This window comes from Aulonocara sp. 'chitande type north' Nkhata Bay, linkage group LG17 (assembly GCF_057382095.1).
Source record: "Aulonocara sp. 'chitande type north' Nkhata Bay isolate Kocher_YH1m ecotype deep benthic linkage group LG17, A_spYH_male_GT1.1, whole genome shotgun sequence".
In the NCBI taxonomy this organism is placed as follows: domain Eukaryota; kingdom Metazoa; phylum Chordata; class Actinopteri; order Cichliformes; family Cichlidae; genus Aulonocara; species Aulonocara sp. 'chitande type north' Nkhata Bay.
Genome location: NC_141360.1, coordinates 8804880 through 8825795, shown reverse-complemented (window position 1 = coordinate 8825795; position 20916 = coordinate 8804880). Strand labels below are relative to the sequence as shown.

At 43.5% G+C, this 20916-nt stretch overlaps 2 protein-coding genes across 4 annotated transcripts in view; one reads left to right on the top strand and one right to left on the bottom strand.

The window, feature by feature from the left end:
* The window catches only part of LOC147309620 (glypican-5-like), a 66111-nt gene extending 46073 nt beyond the window's left edge, over positions 1-20038 (top strand). For all 3 annotated transcript variants that reach the window (XM_086269204.1, XM_086269203.1, XM_086269202.1), the window contains 2 exons: positions 15021-15124; positions 16599-20038. In XM_086269204.1, the coding sequence (XP_086125330.1) occupies positions 15021-15124; positions 16599-16629 (135 nt within the window). In that variant the 3' untranslated portion in view covers positions 16630-20038. The remainder of the gene's footprint in view (positions 1-15020; positions 15125-16598) is intronic.
* LOC147309621 (uncharacterized) lies at positions 4273-6931 on the bottom strand. Its single transcript, XM_086269827.1, has 3 exons — positions 5419-6931; positions 5066-5283; positions 4273-4704 (listed from the first exon to the last, which is right to left on the bottom strand). The coding sequence occupies exons 1-3, from the start codon at positions 6407-6409 to the stop codon at positions 4273-4275; spliced, it is 1641 nt and encodes a 546-aa protein (XP_086125953.1). The 5' UTR covers positions 6410-6931.
* Positions 20039-20916: the final 878 nt, after the last annotated feature.

Here is a 20916-nt window from a genome sequence, read left to right as displayed (position 1 = left end):
GCTGCATACTCGTTGGTAATATATTCAGGAACTCTTTAAGCACAAGAGGCATTTGTGTGTGTGTGTCTGTAAGAGAATGTGTGAATGCACTACTCGCAATGGGGTGCTCAATCCCTGTAGCTATGGTTACCAGGTGGTCTGTCCTCCCATGGGTCCTTATTTGATGACAATGAAGGAAGAGGAAGAGAGAAAGGGAGTAACACACGGAGCGATAAGGATAGTAAGGACGTGGTGGTGGGGTATACGTGCCATTTCTCATGGCCAAGTAGCAGTGAGTCTGTGCATTGTGCTTCCTCTTTGTTCCTGAAGCACACTGGAATCTGCAAACGCACAGTTTAAGTCACAGTTAAATTGCTGACAGTGTTTGGTTCTTAACATAAACCTGAAATAAATAATAGACATACAAACAGGATAGTGTACACATTGTTCCACCTATCTTCCCTCCATAATGTCTGCGTTGCTCTGTTGGCCTCTCCCCCACTTCCCTTGAGCCAGCTTTGCAAAGCCTTCAGAAGCTATTTCATTTTAAAAGGAAAGGCCAGTTTTTCTACTGATTAAAAATGTTGCCCCTCCGCCTGAGTACAGTTTGATCTGCATTCATAAGCATTCAGTGCTGTCTAAAGGGAGCCAGGAAGAACAATAAAAAGTCTGGCAAGGCCTCCAATCGGCACTGGTGACTATAAAAGTTCCCAGAGCGAGCCTCATGAACGAATTGATCAGTGCTATAAGATAAAACTGCTTTCTTTGTACATGCATACGCTGGAGAACGTCAGGGTGTAAAACATCTAGTAAATGCAAACAATATCCCACTGTTCCACTGCTGCTTCACACCGGCAGTCCAAACCCGTCATATCGTCTTTCTATCTTCTTATACTTGCTTGTAGTTACTTATAAAGACAAAAAGGCAAATTTATTAGATTACCTGTTATAAAGACAAGAAAACACAAATGTTTTATATAATTATATATGTAATATATTTATATAAATCTGTCAGCAGTCTGTTTAAAAAAAAAAGACAGTTTTTTTTAAGCAAAAAAGAAAAAAAAATGAATTCATGCTATCCAGCAAAACATTCAAGCACTAAAGCGGTTCTTTTTTTGTTCAAGAATACAAGTAAAAAAACTGTAATTTGGCATCTCACTCAAAATATAATAAAGTGTTTTTACCATTTTCTGCTTTTTTATAAAACAGTACACTTTGAAATCCAGTAATGACAACAATAATTATATATTTTAGCTTTAAACTATCATTTTGATTAAAGAGTTTGTAAATTCTGGCGGATTAACCATGACGGAAGTAGAAACACTGATTTTTAAAATTACCAGTACTGTTAATTCAGGGCTGCTGCTCTCATTAAATGGTGATAATAAATTCGTTAAGCACTATGTAAGTTATAGAAAACATAATGATTACCTGATTTGTTTTGTTTTGCTTGCTGTGTGTTAAACAGATCTGTTCCTGATATGATCTCTGTGCTGATTTCGAAGATGAAGCTCATTTACAGTTTTTAAGATTTTGTTAAAATGGCTTTATTGTTCTTTGTGCTGCTTTGTTGGAGGTATTTTCTTTCCTTGTGTGTATTTGGTTGTTTTTTATTGTTTCTATCGGCCATAGCTTTAGGTAAATTGAATAATAATAATAATAATGTAACTACAGTGCAGTGTTTTTCCTGTGATTATTTTATAATATAATAATGCAATAATGCAGCCAAGTTAGATCCAAAACTGTATAAATTCATACACTTTTCAGTTTCACTGCCCTGTCATGAAGGCATGGGAAGATTAAGTACAACTTTTATGTCATTGAATTCATATACTGCTTATGGTGCTTATGACCACTTAGGTAGCTGACTTGCAAATTTCATGTCAGGTCAAAAAGTACAATACTCAAGAGGCAAGTAAAATCCCGTCTGCTGAGAGTCTGTCTTTCCCTAATTAGCCTCCCTAAAAGAAGAATGGAATTTTCCACAGAATTGATTGGTCAGCTTATGCACCTCCACCTTAAAGAGCACTGAATAACCGTGGCAATGTTACTGGCTAGGAAGTGGCCTTTCCTAAGGTTGCATTAACTGGCTAAGCCACTTATTCTGCTTCATAGTATACCTCTGCCATGTCGCTTTGACCACCAAGCTCAACACTGCTGGGAAAGGGGGAAAAAAGTAGTTAATGTATATTGCAGAGATGCCAAACATAACGGCCAGAATCTGACCGGTGAAAAGTTGAATCTGGCCTGCTGGATCTTTTAACTATATTTTCATTAGTTTTGCAGCTTTTTCTATTGATAAGGATTCCCCACTACTATTGCCAATCATTTTACACTGAAGTAAGTAAACCAACAGATAAACAACTAAATAACAAGAAAGTTCTTGTTTTTTCCACTATTTGTGAGCCAGACACTACATTTATCAGAACTGCCATATTTTCCGCACTATAAGGCGCACTTAAAATCCTTTAATTCTCTCAAAGATCAACAGTGCGCCTTATGTATGAATTCTGGTTGTGCTTACTGACCTTGAACGGATTATATGTGGTACACGGCGCTCAAAATATGTCAAAAAAATGTTTTAGTATTTTGGTGAGACTTTGGGAAGCTACGAAGCCACACCGCTTGATGGATTGTTGGAGCATTACAGCTACCGTAGGCAGGAGCCTCACGGATTCGGAGTAATCTGGGTCCAAAACTCCGTCTACTTCACGTTCCAAAGTCAAATGAACACTGAGGCATCACTGAGAGTTAAAAACTGTCTAAATTCTTTCATCTGTAATAACATGATCAGCGTTGCTGCTTTACCAGGTATAACAATTAAGTTTAACATCCAGGCATCCATGAAAACAAAATTTATTAAATTTAACAGAGTTAGAAGTTAGCAGGAAGTTAGCTCGCTAGTTTCCACCTAAACATGACATTGCATGTTCTGACTGAGAGATTTGTGAAAAAATTCAAACGTACAGCTCTGCTATCACTTCAGACATAAATGAAGAAGAAAACTAAACAGCAGTGACGTTTGTAGGGTTACTGAAGTTGGGCTAGCTGGTATATAATGATTAGGGTTGCCAGCTCCCTGAAAAATAAATAAGGGACACCTCGTGGCCAGGGCCGGGCGACCCAGTTGTCTTCACCCTTCCCAGTGTGGTGAATTTTCTAGCTCTTTTTTTGTGTGTGAAATTATTTTTTTAACCATTTGACTTGAAGTTGATTTAAGTACATGCATATTCTATTCTTTGTGATATGAACACATGTGAAACAAATGATCATTTAGCCATTTATTTTTAGCTCAAAATGACAACATTAACACAGTAAAACAGGTCTCTTTCTTAAACAGAAGCCTGTCATGCTTAACTTTTGAGAATATAAGTAAATCTTTCTTTAAAAGAACTCTGTCCTGCTTAACTTAAAATAATAGAAAACAATAGAAAGAAAAATATTCTTGGAACAGTGCACATTTAGTGCATTTAGTACAATTGGCTTCAGTTGAGGTATTATTTCAGCTTTTCTAATGCTAATCAGCTGCTCCTGTTTGTAAACCCGCTTGTTACTGTCACGGCTGGCGGAGGGAGCCGTGTGGTGTGGAGGAAAAGGAGGACCCAAGATGCAGCAAACTGATGATACGAGTGATGTTTTATTTACAAAGGTGGTGGTGACAAAAACAGGCAACGAGGTATGAGTACTTTACAAACGGAAACCTAAACTGGGAGAAACTAAATAGCAAACCTGAGACCGTACAAAGGGGGTGCGGGGCAGAGGGACGCAGAGACAGGACACCATGGAACGCAGATGAATGCAGAAATACACGGATGAGTGCAGACGAGCCGACGAGGAGCACAGGCAGACACCAACTATAAATACACACACCAGGTAATGAGGAAATGGCACACAGGAGGGGACACAGCTGGAACTTAATGGGCATAACGAGACACAGACCTACAAAGTAAAACAGGAAATCTAGAACCCGAACCGGACACAAGGGGGGAGGACACAGAATAACTAGAACAGAGGGAAATAGTCACAAAACACAAAACGCTGGGTCAACGACCCAGGACCATGACAGTACCCCCCCACCAAGGGCTGGCACCAGACAGCCCAAAACAAAAACAGACGACCAACCCAGGGCGGGCGGCGGGGGCCCAGGACGGAGGGACCAACACCGAACAAAACAAGCTCCAGCGGACCGAGGGAATTGTCCAAAACAAAAACACACATGCTGGAGTACTAGGACAAAACACAGGTCAGGAGGCCGGCCCAGAGGCTCACAGCTCAGAAGTCCAGGACAGTTTATCTTCTGAGGCCGGCCACGTCGGCGACGCAGATCCATAAGCCGACCGAGCGGAAGGCAGCGGTGGCGGAGTGGAGGCAGTTCAGGGGGCCGCCCGTGCACACGGCAGCGGCGGCAACAGGGAAACCGTTCAGGCGGCCGACCGTGCGGACAGCAACGGCGGCGATGACAGAAGTCTGGAGGCCGACCGTGCGGATGGCAACGGCGGCGATAACAGAAGTCTGGAGGCCGACCGTGCGGACGGCAACGGCGGCGATGACACAAGTCTGGAGGCCGACCGCGCGGAAGGCAGCGGCGGCGTCTAGGAGGTCGTCCATGTTGACGATGACGCTCCACCAGCGGCCTGGCAGATGACCGCCGATGTCGAGGCGGCAGTTTGGGACCCGAAGGTGGCGTGGCCGTCGCAGCACCAGACGAGACCGAAGCAGAGGCTGGACCAGACGAGGCAGCTGATGAGGATGCTGAAGCCGGGCCAGGTGATGCTGAAGACACGAAGGCTGGAGCCGGACCAGGCGAGGATGAAGCAGAAGCAGAGGCCGGACCAGGCGTGGGTGAAGCAGAAGCTGAAGCCGGGCCAGGCGAGGATGAAGCAGAAGCAGAGGCCGGGCCAGGCGTGGGTGAAGCAGAGGCTGAAGCCGGGCCAGGCGTGGGTGAAGCAGAGGCTGAAGCCGGGCCAGGCGTGGGTGAAGCAGAAGCTGAAGCCGGGCCAGGCGTGGGTGAAGCAGAAGCTGAAGCCGGGCCAGGCGTGGGTGAAGTAGTGGCTGGACCAGGCGACGGCGTGGGTGAAGACACAGAGGCGGCAGCTGGCGAGGATGGAGACACAGAGGCTGCAGCTGGTGGCGATGATGGGTCTTGGGGCTGGACGGGCTCCTCGGGCCCCCCAGCTGACGAGACAGGAGGCTGGCTAGGTTCTCCTGAACCTCCAGCTGACGAGTCTTGAGGCTGGACGGGCTCCTCGGGCCCCCCAGCAGGCGAGACAGGAGGCTGGACGGGCTCCTCGGGCCCCCCAGCAGGCGAAGCAGGAGGCTGGACGGGCTCCTCGGGCCCCCCAGCGAAAACAGTCTCTGGACCAGTGGGCACCGGGGCCCCTGGAACACACAGGTCAGAACCAGTAGGCGCACGGGCCTCTGGCAGGCACAGTTCAGAACCAGCAGGCGCACGGGCCTCTGGCAGGTACGGGTCAGAACCAGCAGGCGCACGGGCCTCTGGCAAACACAAAGCAGACTGCAGCTGCACAGAGCATCGACTCAGCTCAGGCAGCGACAGCCGGATGCAGTCCTCAGCTGGCTTCTTAACCTCCAGGGGTCCAGAGTCGGCCGGGGGCTGGGACCCAGCCTCTGGGGAGGCCCTGGAGTGTGTCACAGTCTCTGGGCTGGCCAGCTGTTGCGGACTGACTACTGCGTTATGTGGTGTGTCTCTCTGCTTGACATGAACAGGTGAAAAACAGTGCTTTTCCGGTTGGATGGACTGGACTTGTAGTACAGGCGGAGCTGGTGAAGATGGTGGCTGAGCTGGTAATAACGCTGATGAGTCTCTTGCCAACTGAGCTATTGACTGAGCCACGGATTGTAACAAGGTGTCTAATAGGTCTGGCTGTGACTGTAATGGAGGTGGAGATTGAGTGGCTAACTGAGGTAGCGGCTGCAGGGCAGCTAACCGAGCTACCGGCTGGGCAGCTGGCTCAACAAACACAGCCCCGGAATAAACAGTCATGCGAGCTGGCGAAACAGACGGAGTGTCTTTTCCACTCACCACAGCCGGCAGTTCCGAAGTCCCAACCTCCAGCTGTGGGGCGACGCGCCGACGGCGCGATCGTCGCTTCCTCCCGGGCAAAACCTCCGGCGGGCCGGGCAAAACCTCCGGCGGGCCGGGCAAAATCTTCACCGCCGGGCTGGGTTGGGAAGCGGTAGCGGCTGGAGGGTGGAGGTGAAGTTCGTTAAGGATGAAGTCCTGTGCGAGCGGGTGAAGAGAGTCGAGTAGCCAGCAGTGAGCAGACATCAGCTGCTGTAGCCTAGCTTCTACAGCGTGGTGAAGCTCTTCCTCCTCATGCTCCAGCCACAGGTTGACCAACCTGGAGACGCTGTCGATCACTTCCTCCCGAAACTCCTGGGACGGTGCGGATGCTGCTGGGTCCATGTTTGGTCGGCTCGTACTGTCACGGCTGGCGGAGGGAGCCGTGTGGTGTGGAGGAAAAGGAGGACCCAAGATGCAGCAAACTGATGATACGAGTGATGTTTTATTTACAAAGGTGGTGGTGACAAAAACAGGCAACGAGGTATGAGTACTTTACAAACGGAAACCTAAACTGGGAGAAACTAAATAGCAAACCTGAGACCGTACAAAGGGGGTGCGGGGCAGAGGGACGCAGAGACAGGACACCATGGAACGCAGATGAATGCAGAAATACACGGATGAGTGCAGACGAGCCGACGAGGAGCACAGGCAGACACCAACTATAAATACACACACCAGGTAATGAGGAAATGGCACACAGGAGGGGACACAGCTGGAACTTAATGGGCATAACGAGACACAGACCTACAAAGTAAAACAGGAAATCTAGAACCCGAACCGGACACAAGGGGGGAGGACACAGAATAACTAGAACAGAGGGAAATAGTCACAAAACACAAAACGCTGGGTCAACGACCCAGGACCATGACAGTTCCCATGATTACGCATCTTAACTCATCATCATTATTCATCTATGTATTACTTTTATGTATTAGTCATCTATTTGTTGTAATCATCTATCCTTGCAGTTGTTTATTACACAAAATAAATTATATTATCACACTTCTGGCCACATAGCGCTGATATTCACTGCACATGCCCATATTAACTTTTTCCAGCCAGGTGTTTTCCTTTTCCCATTCTTCCCTTTCTCTGAGGGGAACAAACATTGCTGCTCTAATGCTGGGCTTACACTGTGCGGTTTTTGGCCCATTTTGAGCCGATTTTTGAGTGATCGGACCGATTTTGGCCTTCATCGTGCGTCGTGTAGTATACGTGGGGTAACGAGAAGTGATTAACACCTCACGACCAGCTCCCGATCATCAATCACTCGTGAAGGTGTCACCACAGGCACTCACACTGCGCACGCGCAAACACGTAAACGTCGGTGAAAAAGACGGAGCAGCACAGCAGTGCAGCGTGTGATCTGGACACAAGCGATGGAGGCACTACTTGTAGAACTTCGAAAAGGCTCGGATGAGCTTTCCAATGTGGCCTCACAAAATGATCACGACCACAACAACCGTGAAAATAGTTGGATTTACATTGCTGCTCAATCACAGCTGCCTGATCAATGTTTTTCATTAGCAATTTAGCAAAGTTGATGGTGGTGGTGTGTCTGTGTGAGTGAAAGACAGAGAGAGAGAGGGAGAGCGACAGATTTTCTGTTATAACCTTCATTTTATGGAGGCACAGTGTGAGCACTCAGGTCGCATCAGAGCATCGGGCGGTATAGTGTGAGACCTGCATCGTGACCTACCAACGTCTAACCCCTGCGAGTCAATCGTGCAGTTTGAGCAGGAGCTGAATAACGTGACTGAAAAAATCGCACAGTGTCTGCCCAGCTTTAGGTGTACTGTCGTCCGAGACTTGCACCGCAGTGTCAGCGTTTGTTTCCCTGTTGGCCATGCTTGTTGTTGTGGTCATCTGTTGTCTTCCGGTATTTTCTCCGTAAGCGACCTTTCCTCGACCAATGAGATGAGCGGTAATCTGAATTGTCATACTCGAATTGTCATAAGTGTGGTGTCAGCTCATTGGTCACAAAGCAGGAGAGGGGCTGGGAATTATGTTTTCAAACAAAGCGTTAATTCCATAAACATTTATAGACTACTTTTGATTCTCACTGTATTACGGGACAAAGTGCGTCCCTTATTAGCTCAATACGGGACGTGTACTTTTGTTTCGAAATACGGGACGATTCCGTATTTTAAGGGACGGTTGGCAACCCTAATAATGATGTGCTACGTGATCACTAGCGACACAGCTATGTTAGCATAACATAAACACAGTGAAGCTGGAGGATGAATGATGAATGAATCACTTTTTTTTCCACTCGATAAAAGTTAACGTGGGGGTTCCCGATGGTTAGGGACAAATGCAATCGCATGGCAGGATGCTTTAAACGGACCAAATTTCAATCATGAGAACAACTGAGATCCACAATACGAGGTTAGTCATAATATACTGCAACAACACAGGAATAGAGCAGCTGCGAGGGAATTCAACATTAATCAATGGTACAGAAGTAGAGGAAGCAAAGAGAATGAGCTCATCTGTTTTGTTTCGCTTAATGCGCTTTATAATCCGGTGTGCCTTATGGTCTGAAAAATACGGCATTTAACTTTATTTATTTTTGGCTCCTGATACTTTTTGTGGTGAAATCACTTGGGCTGGGCATTTTTCTTTAAACAGATGCTTTCTTTTATCATTTTGTTGCTTGGAACTCACAGCTTGCGGTGCATTGATGCTAACTGCTTCACACACCAATTAATGGGGGCAACAGTGGGGCCAAAAAGACTGAGAATCAATGATGTACGTGTGCAGTCGCGTATCTCGCTTTTGCTAATATCTGTCAGATCCTCAGGTTAGGAGATGCAGCTCACTAAAGAATTATACATTCGCTTTGCTCTTGTCTTTTATGCAAAGCTCTCTGTGCTGCTCAACACGGAAGAGATAAAAGTAGCAAAACTTTATGCGAGATGCTGCAAATCACAGAACATCTACTGAAAAGGTCGGCAGCATGGTTGGGTTCACTTATGCTGCCACACCCATAACCTCTATCAAACAGACCGTTCATTGCCTGTCTCCTCGTCTGTCAACCCATCTATTTCCTTATTTTCAGTCCGCCCCTCTTTACCTCTGACTTTCTGGTCATGTCGGCACTTGAGGGAGATTGTTCATGCAAATCTGATTCGACATCATCTGTATATTAGTCCTCCTCTCTGCAGGGATGCTATTATTCTCATACTTGACCTTTTGGAGAAGCATGCTGCCCTTGCTTTGTCTAGCTGCGCCTCCCACAACACCCTCTCCGGCTTGCTGTTGATGTGTAGCCTTCAAAGAGCCACTCTGCTCGCTTCATTCTTTCATCCACCTTCACCCACCAATCTTCCTGTTCTGCACAGCAGTGCTTTGAACAGGCACACACATGCTCAGCTATCCTCATTTTAAAACACTAACTTAATGATTGCCTGGATGCGTGGTACTTAAGGGACGTCTATAAACTGTAACTATGGTGTTACAATGTATCGTTCTTAAAATCTTACTAAAGTGCTTGGAAATCTTCTTCTTCTTCCACCTGTTCCTTTCAGGTTTCGCCCAGTGGATCATTTGCCTCCATCTCACCCCATCCCTAGCATCCTCCTCTGTCACATAAACCCTCTGCATGTCCTCCTTTACTACATCCATGAACCTTCTCTGTGTTCTTCCTTTTTTCCTCCGTTTCCCTTGGAAATGTAATGGTAAATTACCCAGAGGGGTTAGAGAGGATGCGTTTCGTTTCTATAGATACTCATAACATAAAGGACAAGCATATCGTTTTCCATTATGCTCTTATATGTATTTATTTGTAGATTTCTTTAGCCTTCATAAAGATAGGACAATGAGAGAAGGCAGGAAACAGAGATACACAGTAAATGACCTCGGTGTGGATTCAAACGCAGGCCTCTGTGATAGCTTTATGGCATGTGGGTCACCTATTCAACCCAGTGAGCTATACTGGGACCCATACTCTCTTTTTTATAGTCAGTAAATAACAAGATGACTGCAGTGAATAATACTGCAGTACAGTGCCCTTGAAGGTTTCAACAGGATATCAGAATCACGCTGCTTTCATTGCAAGATTGCATAGAAAGTAGTCATTCATGTCAGGATGTACTGAAGTTGGAAGTCGGCTCCTTTCTTTCTTTGCTTTTAAAGAAAATGTCACTATCATAATATAATTTAATTCTAATAAGCACTTGCTGAGGGAATAATCTACAGCTACCTTGTACCATGCTCTTTCTACTCTGCGTGTGTGTGTGTGTGTGTTTCCTCCCTGGGGAACTGAGGCTGAAGTAATGAAATGCTCATTACTGATTCAGCTGGAAATGCTTGGGATACATTTACACGCCCACACACACACACGAGCTATCCAGACGCTTTTCAAGGTCACCTCGCATCATTAGCTTGTGTGTGTCTGTGTGTGTGAGCGAATGCTCCGTGTATATAAACTGAGGAACAACAAGACTGCCCCTAATTGGGGCCTAAATTGACAGTTCTGTACAGTACACCACAAGTATTTGATATCGCATGCGATTGATCATTAATGCACTTTCTATTTCACACACACACACATGCTTAGCGCATATACATCTTCACCTTTGCTGTCAGTTCATCGTTAACTTTGGCTCCTCAGATCATGCTTCTCCTGACAACTGTTCCACGGGCACAAGCAAACACACACACACACACACACACACACACACACACACACACACACACACACACACACACACACACACACTTGATATTACCCTCTGCACCAAGACAAGAGCACAAATACTCTTCTTTTTTTGCCTGACACATCCAAATGTGCTCATTGAGTTCTGTTTCACACGCAGGCCGAGCTGATCAAAGCATTACTAACGAGTTTCTGTGACACACACTGTGTTTTTGAACACACACACACACACACACACACACACACACACACACACACACACACACACACACACACACACATACATGCAGCACATACACTGTGGCGTCTGCTGCCATTAGGAAGAAGCTGTGCTGTCAGTAGGGTTTTTTTTAGATGGCCAAATGGAGGAATCAGACACAGCTATGCTGATGTTTGGGTAGCGGCTTTCCCGGAATAGTTGTTGCAGGAATGCTAAAGTGTAATATTACAAACAGAGCTCCAGATGCAAATTATGATTGTGGCTACAGTTTGAATGCTTTGTGTCTAAAATAGGAAAACATGAAAACACGAAATATATGATTTATGTGTCACAAAGACGAGAATGAATTTCTCCACCCCAGTGGCACACATTATGTTTTGCTTGCCATTTATTGCCAATGTTTCATACAGTCCTCACAAAAAATTATTTATTTATTTTTTAGTTTATTTAAAAAACTTTCCCAGACTGTTGAACGTTTACCAGGAGAGCAAAAAGGGCATGGATGAATATATTTATGTTGCATTAAAAAACATAAATATATCTGACATTAAAATTTTAATTAGGTCTTGTTATTGATCAAGATCCACAGCCGATGAGAAATGCCAAACAAGAAGCATTTAATTGTTCCTGCACAAAACGAGAAAAGAATACCAAGGAAAGGATTTGGAGGCCGCAAATTAGAAGAATCTTAGCTTTCAAAGGGTTGCAAAGCTGTAAGGTCACTGAGCCACACGTTGCAGTGTGCAGGACCTCTCTCAAGAAAATGTGTTGTTGGCGGTGCAGAGAGAGAAGACACTTCTTCTCCCAAGAGAGATGGCTAAAGCTGGGCACCTTTAACCCGCAGCCTGACTCAGCAAGAGGTGCACACATCATGTAACACTGGATGCCATACTGTGCTTCTGGAAAGCAGAAGTTTGTGTTTTACCAATGAGGCTCTGTGTTTCCCCCTCAACAGAACACACATTTTAGCAGTGTGGAGAGATGCTGGTCAATGAGGCAAACGTGTCAGACGTTAAAGTGAAGATTAAACTGCTCAGATTGTGTTATTTTAGGAAAGTGAAGCAACTCTTATGGTTCGAGTTAGTCTGCAGTACATTAATGTCAGCCCAGGTCCTCTGAAGTTATATGTAAGGAGAAACAAAGAGCGAGGAACTCCACGCTGGGCATACAGTCTCCTGTCTATGGGTCACTACAGCTCTCATTTATGGCAATTCTCCGCCTTCTTTGGACTCTTACTGTCACCTCTGGGTGAGTTCTTCAGCTAAATCCAATTTCCTCCAATCCTGTTGTTTTGGAAAAGTGTCTAAATTACAACTCAGAGGTGACAGGGACATATTTATTGTTTTGGAAAGGAGGAGTTAGTGAATCTGTTCCCATTTTTATCCAGCTGCCCTCTACAGCCATTACAGTTGCAGTTTATTGCAGGACATAGTGACCACTGGTGTCCTGCCTTGTAAAGTGTCAGCTCAGTTCCTTTGGGGATGCAAACTGTGCATGAATGGAGCTGCTCGCTGTTTGTATGGAACAACACTGAAGCTTTTGGCTGATGTGCGATAGCAGATACACGGAAACTGCAGTGTATTACTGTAGTTCACTGACTGTCCCTCAGTATGTCATTAATTTGCCCAAATAGACACACACACACACACACACACACACACACACACACACACACACACACACACACACACACACACACACACAACGATAACCCCATCCTTGCAGGTGGCAATAAAGGTTAAACTACACCATGAGTAGGTCCAGAAGCAATTAATCACCTGTAGCTGTGTGTGTCCGTACACATATTTCTAGACAATCTGCTATACGTGATGTGTTCTGGATTGTTGCTAAGAAACAAACATGCCAAAGGGCATGTAGGAGGAGACTGTGTGTTGTGACACACACATGCACACACACATACAAGCTGAAGTGACACGGGCTCAAGCAAGTAAATCCAAGTGGAAATATCAGTGAAGGTTTACAATTAAATTTCTTGCCTTTTTTTTACAAGACAAATTGCACAAAAAAAGTCCAAATTTTAAAATTGCATTTAGCTAAAAGGACATATGCTGAAGTATTCAAGTGTTAAAGTGTTAAAATGCTAATATAGTTTCATATACTGAGAAGAAATCTCAAAAAGATATTTATGTCTGAATGCTGCTCTCTGATCTAATCTAGAGTTGCTCTTAATGAGAAGCAGCAGGCTGTGGATGTTGCTCTTGCATCCTTTTTGCTTGCTTACTGTTGTTCGCAGTTATCTGCCGAATGACAGATCAGTGCACCCCGCCTTCTTTGAGTTGCTGGGTGGGCTGCTTGAGGGTGTTTAATCCAGTGACTTCAACAGTCACATGGGCAATGGAGGGGTGTGATTGGGAGGAACGGCCTGCCTGATCTGAACCCGAGTGGCGTTCTGTAAATGGACTTATGTATAAACCACAGTTTCTCCATAATCTACACTATGTTTGAACATAAGGACACCCTAGGTCACAGATTGACGATCAGTTGTGTAATTGTTGCATCGGATCTCTTTAATCCCTCTGACACATCTTCTGTTAAGGAAGCAGAGTCTGGGCACGAGGTCACTGAGGTAGGTAAGCAACTGTGTTGTTGCCACTACAACATATATATATATATATATATATATATATATGTGAACTCTCTGCATGTATTTTGCTCAGGTTTTAATAGTTTTCCTTCAGTCATCATTTTGTTTCCTATAATTGATTGGGGAAAATGCCGCTAATTCACTGGGCATGCTTACATCTGCATGCGCGTACTCAGGGGAAACATTAAGCTCTGATGTTTCAAAGTTAATGTTGTCTAACAAAGTGGACAATGCGCCTGCCTCCCTCCCACATTTTTCATCAAACTAAGCTCAGTGCAAAGGAAAGAGAGGCTCGGTTAATATTGTGCTAAAAATGAAACATGAATTCGTCTCGCTGCACTTGTTATTGTGGCAAATCAATAATGACACGACCCAATTCTGTCTCCTAAACAGGTTCAAACCAGATGTGACTCGAGGTTTTCGATTCTGATGGGAACAGATGGTCACAGAGCAAGACCACACACAAACACAGGCGTGAATGCAATGTTTGTTCAGATAGGAACCCAGGGTCCCATATTACTCCATGCTGCTATTTGTCAACGGTGCACACAATAAAGGACAGATGCCTAATTGGTAAACATTCTGCTGCGAGTAAATCACCTCTATCATCGGCACAGACGCGGTGGAAAACAAAAACACATCAGGCGTCTCGCACGCTGATATTTTGAAGGAGGTTGTCCGTGTTTCTGTTTTAAATTTATCATATTTTCTGTCTGTAATACTGAGATATAATATCTGTGTGAGTGTTTCAACATTAACAAACTCGCCTCATTCCTCAGCGACTGAAAGAAGCTCTTTGTCTATTGTACTGCATGACAATATGTATTGTAAGAGACGGAATCAGATTTCTTCCCAAGCAGGTGTGTGTATGACTCTGTGTGTGTGTGTTAGCGTGTTTGTGCCAAGATATTACAGAGAGCGCGAGCTCGTTATGAACGAGTTTTCTTGCGACAGTGCAGGTGTGTATGACAATGTCTCAGACTGAAATATGCGTGTGTGCAACTGTGTTTAGCCACCGGCAAAGTCTGTTTCCCTCCTGTCCTAATCCACTCACTTACCTGAGTTTCTCCTGCGATAAGTCTGGAGTCCTTCCAACACACACACACACACACCTATATGAAAGTGCGGCCGCATACCCATTAGACGAAGCAACATTTTGCACATCTGTGTGAGTTTATGCCTTGTAAGGTAACGGTATTCACACTGTGCGAAGCTGTGGGTGGGTGTGGCGAAGTCCATAAATCTTTTAGTTCTAATCAACAAAACAGTCATAAATAATGCAAGATTGTGTGCAACCATGAGAGTAAAAACAGAACCAAAATAACTTCCACAAGTATTCTCTCTTAATTTAATGGGGATTTTAATGCCAGATTTTCATCAGTGAGCATGTTCTGGGATCTTAACTTGATCTTGATCTAATCTTATATACTGTCATGCTAAAATCATCTTATTTTTTGCTTTTGTTCAGGGGACGAGCCAGGTGATGCACCCAGCGGTCGTAGTCCAGAGGGAAAGGACAGGACCCCACCTCGTCGTCGCCCAGTCCTTCCTCATCTCCTTCCACCTACACAGGTAAGTAAAAAGAACTCAGAACAATAAGTAAACATGACAGGTTAGCAGACATGGCAATAATTGTCTGCCCATTTCAAAGACAAAGAAAGGGGCGGGAATGGTTCGAACAGGTTATGTGACTGAGAACGTATCAGCCAAACAGAAGTGAAACAAATCCCGTGCATCAACACTTATACAAGTGCAGACAGACTCGAGAGTTATTTGGAACGATTCTTTTTTTTGACAACCGAATCGATTTTTGCCGACTTTCATGGAGCATTAGGGACGGATCTGTAGTTGTGCATCAGTATCGACGATTCTGAGGCCTGAAATCCTCTGACCGTTTTCCAATACTTTTTGGGTTATTTCACACCCACCCACACCTCCTTCAAACCACTGCAATGAGCTCCTCTGATTAATTACTGAGAAGCAAATGCAGAGTGATCGATCAGCCTGTCACATGCAGAGCTCTGTCAGAGAGAGCCTGATGCAACTTGATATCAATGTTGTTCCTGGATGACGCACTTTTCATTGAATAGTGTCTGCTGTGTGATGTAACACCACTGCTTGCTCTCCCTGAAGTTCAATAAACATACAGATGGAATCGTAGATTTCGTTTTTGTTTCTATTTTTTTAGTTGAGCAACTACAGCAAACCTAGTTTTATTTCTAAAGATGTACACATACTTACAAATTTAAGTACAGCGAAAAGTCTTGAGTCGCCCCTCGTTTCTTTATATAGTGGTCCCTGGTTTATTGCGGGAGTTACGTTCTAAAAATAACCCGCGATAGGTGAAATCTGCGAAGTAGCTAACTTTATGTTTTACAATTATTATAGATGTTTTAAGGCTGTAAAACCACTCACTACACACTTTATACACTTTCCGAGGACAGGCATGAACATTTTCCCACTTTTCTCTTTTGTTTAAACACTCAAAGTTCAAACCTTCGTAGAATAATAAGTCCAGTATTATAGAATGAAACCAAAGGCACCCACAACATACAGTACAGCACTTCAGAGTCACACTGGTAACGATCGAAGATTCATGTAAATTTGACAAGCTGAACTCATCCTATACTGTGCAGGAGACATGACACGAGATTGATTGACAATGGTCTACAGCCAATCAGGACGCAGAACACAATGCGCTGTTAAAAAAAAAAATCAGCAAAGCATCTGCGAAAGGTGAACTGCGTTATAGCGAGGGACCACTATATTGTACCACTGCTTTGAAGGTGTTTTTATTTGTATCTGTTATCAGATCTATCTATCTATCTATCTATCTATCTATCTATCTATCTATCTATCTATCTATCTATCTATCTATCTATCTATCTATCTATCTATCTATCTCTCTCGATATATATCTCGATATATATCTCGATATATATATATCTATATATATCTATATATAGATATATCTGTATATATATTTATATTTTCTTGTTAACTCTATTTTCTGTAATGTTGTATCTTATTGCCTATCCTCCGTCAGGTGCCTGTTAAAGGCTCCGCCCACACGATGACTTTTGAGCCTTTGACCCTGCTCTCTCTGCTGCTCTTTCTGCTGTCACCATGGGAACCACGCTGATGAGGAGGAGAAAGATTTGGGGCTGTACAGTGACAGGAAGTGTTGAAAGACTGTATTTTTGTGTGTGCGCGTGTGACGCTGAGTACTTTCTGTAAGCACAGCTCAACCGAAATGATTGTTATGTTGTTCTGGGTCACCTAGCTGTTGGTTTAACACAGCTACAGGTGTGCAGTATGCAATTTTTTGTATTACCTGTACTTACCTCTACATGTGTTCATTTGTATTTAACTTTTATAGAATAGACCACACAGCACTACTGACTTTTTTTGAAGTGATATGTAAATACAAATATATATATTATATATATTTATATAAAGAATTTCTAAGGATAACAAAGGATTGAGTGTAAATTGAGGTTATTCTAGATCAGAGCAGGACATTAAGGGATGTTTGGTTTAGTATTATCTTTAAAAGATGTACAGTATCTTCCACAGACACTAAGACCTGTAGCAAGTATAGTTCATGCTGAGGACCTCCCTCATTAGCGAAGCAGTTTGGTTGGAGGGAACGAAAACTTGTGAAGCCTCATTAATGAAGAAGATACAGGCTGTAAAAGTTCATCTAGGCACTTTCTTAAAAAAGCAAAACAACCAGCTATGTGTTACTTCAGACTATTAACAGATGGTCTTGCAGTTTAGTGAAGATCTTCACAGTTTGCTCAGTAATTGTGCAAACTGAAGCTTATAGGTTGTGGAGAAATTTGTTATGTTTCTTCTTCAGATGCACAGTCTCCAAAACTGTAAAAGCACCGTACTAATGAATATAACAGATGTAAGTAAAACTTGAAATTCAATTATTCAACAGAAGGCTCTGTCAAAACATAAGAATATGAAAAAGCACCCAGGAAAAGAGACAACCATCTGCCTGAACAATAAATAATGCGATGTCTCATTTTCATATGCAAACATGAACTGTCATGTGCTTTCAAAGGCTGGCTTCTCATCCAATTTGTATTAATTGAATTTGCTTTCTCCTTCAGTGAGGTAATGTTTAAGACATTTAACAGTACTGTAGGCTTGTCTTTACTATTCAAGCTTTTTCTACATCTGATTTTTGTGATATCAGATTGTCTCCAGTGAGGGGAAATGATGGAATACAGAGATAGTGATCAGGGCACAGCTCAGCCGAGATCCAAACGTGATGTAATTAATAATTCATATTACAATTATGACTGAAGATTGCCGAACCAGTCCGCATGCATTTTGTGGAGTTTCCCTCTGAGTGTTATGTGGGTGGTACTTCCGGAGTATGGGGTGTCTGGCCTGTTGCTACGAGCCATTCGATCCTTATACAACCATTGCAAGAACTTGGTCCCCATAGCCAGGAATGAGTCGAACTTGTTGCCGATGGTGTTGGACTCCACCAGGGCTGCCCTTTGTCACCGATTCAGTTCATATCATTTGCAGATGATGTGGTTCTGTTTGCTTCATCAGCTGGTGGCCTCCTTCTTAAAATGAGAATAGTCCTCGGCTGTAAAAGGTTGAAGTGCCCACCCCATGTCACGAGCGAGAGGAGAGGGGAGCGAGAGATGGACAGACACACTGGTGCTGCGGCTGCAGTGATGCAGACGTTGCATCTGTCCGTGGTGGTGACGAGAGAGCTGAGCGTCCCTACATCCCTACCCTCACCTATGGTCATGAACTTTGGGTAGTGACCGAAAGAACGAGATTGCGGATGATGGCTGGCCTCTCCCTTAGAGATAGGAGTTTGACCAGAAGGGGCTCAGGGTAGAGCACCTCCTGCTCAAATGATGATCCACATGATCCACATCGAAAGGAGCCAGTTGAGGTTGTTTGGGCATCAGACAAGAATACTTCCTGGGTGAGGTGTTCCGGGCATGTCCCACTGGAAGGAGGCCCCACGACAGACCCAGGACACGGTGGGGAGATTAAATCTCTTGGCTGGCCTGGGAACACGTTCGTGTTCCCTCACACAAGCTGGAGGAGGTGGCTGGGAAGAGGGAAGTCTGGGATTCTCTGCTTAGGCTGCTGACCCTGTGACCCACCCCGGATAAGCAGAAGAGGATGGATGGATGGATATTACAATTATCAAATCCTTTTGGCTCTCTGTTGAAGCTCAAATATGCACCCAACAGCTGGACAGCCAACTGGGAGACTGGTTAAAGATATTCAATAGGGTACAAATGAATCATTTAACAGACTTCTAATCTATTTATGTCTGTGGATGGTTGGCCTTGTTTGTCTCGGTTATATCACACTGTGCTGGTTACATTAACTGCCTCAGAAATATACCCTCTTAAAAACCTCTTTTCTTGAGGTTTCACCTCGTAGAGAGCGAATGATTGAGGGTAGTATTTGTCTTTTACTAAGTACAGTGAAATTTTTAAAAAATGTGTCTGCTTTCATGGTCCGAGTCTTTTTATTTATGAGGGAGAGACAGATGATTGACAGCTTAAGAAATACCATTATGAGCTTAAGTGTGTGAAATATCTGGGCAGTGAGCCCAAAACCTATGTTACACAGCAGGATGCTTTTACAACATAACCTTCAAACAAATGTGCTATCATTTGATTACTGTTTAAACGCTATACCTAAATGGGATGAGTTTTTGGATTCAGTCCAAACTCTACCATCTTTCACAGCTCCTTCTGGGCCTACAACACACCGACTGATATACAGTACACGAGCATAGGACTTTTTTGGTTTTTCTGAAGCCTACCTTTGGCCAATCACATGCTTTGAAGGAAATTAAAAAATTTTAAAAATGTCATATATTGTTTAGGTTGTTAAATTGTTATTTTTTTCTCATAATAAGAACTCAGTTTTATTAATAGTTATTCTGTCGAGATAATCTATCGAGATAATCGGAAGAACTAAATTATTTAGGAACTGCAGATCAAACAGATTAAACTTGGTGTTCTCAACTTTGTGGTCTCTGCTGTAAAGTTGAGATGAGAAATTGACATTGAGAAACCAATAGCGAAAAAATGATGTCATTATGAATCTGTGTGTGATTTTGAGTATAACACTTTGGTGCATCAAAGTGCTAAGTAGCATGTCAAAGCATACTGGTGTACGGCGAATAAACTTTGTCATCGTTGGATAAAAGTCATTATGTTTTCTTGATCAAAGTTTAACAGCTCTCTTAGTTTAGGAATCCTAATTTTTGTTGTTGTTTAGCAGGATGCAGAGGAACCAGAATACAATAAGAACAACTTGTTAGCTACAGCCGTGTAGCTCAAGCCACTGCGCTAATGTTAATGTTAATGCGCTAATGCTAACATCAGTGACTGATGTTAAACTCACCCCTGTAATGTACTGTGTCCTGCTACTGTTGTGTCATTAATCACCATCAGTTGGATATTTTTAATAATAAACTGTGTTTTTAAATATGTAGTGTAGTTTTTGATATATCTAAAAAAACATTTTTTTAAATTAAGGTTAGAAGATCTGAATAAAATCTACAAACAGAACTGAAACTGAAGTCTAAAATAAAAAGAACAAAATCTGCATCTTAAACCAGCCAGCATAGCCGCACTGTTGCACGAATTCTCCCATTAAGGAGGAGTCACCCTCTCATTAATGTGACATTAATGCTTCTAGTATGGCTGTAATCGTCGGGTTAACTTCAACTTCACACCTCTATAGAGGAGAAATTACAGATGAGTGATTTGAAGCTATCAAGAGAAAAACACTTTTATCATTTTATATGTTTGGTTTTGATTATTTCTTTGATTATTTCCACTTTACTAACTCCGATGTGGGGCAGCTTGCCAGACAACCTAATCACCAACATATTCTTCCACACATGGTGCTTTGTTTACACAAGCCTGACGGTAACTCTACTTTTACTGTCTTCTGAAGACATCAGACAGCAAAAATACAACTATAGAGTACACTGGAGTCCATTACATGGACATGAGTCATTGCAGCAGTGTAACCAAAATGTAGATTGCGTTTCAACTCCCCAAAATTAACTAAAAAGAGACTAGCCAGACTGAGCACTACACTCTACAGTAAGACATGTGATGCATCTCTGCCACTGCCATTTCACTCATTGGGTTCTGACCAGTTCCTGTATAAAATATCAGGCCTATTGATGTTCAGTGAAAGAAATGATACCTCATGATTGAGAAGCTCAGACTAGCTTAGTGTTTAGCAACTGTCCTGAAACGAAATTAAGCTTTTGTTTTATGTATAGATTCTTAATAGATAAAGACATGCAGCAGTGAGGAGGAGAGACTTTGAGCCAAATGTCTCTC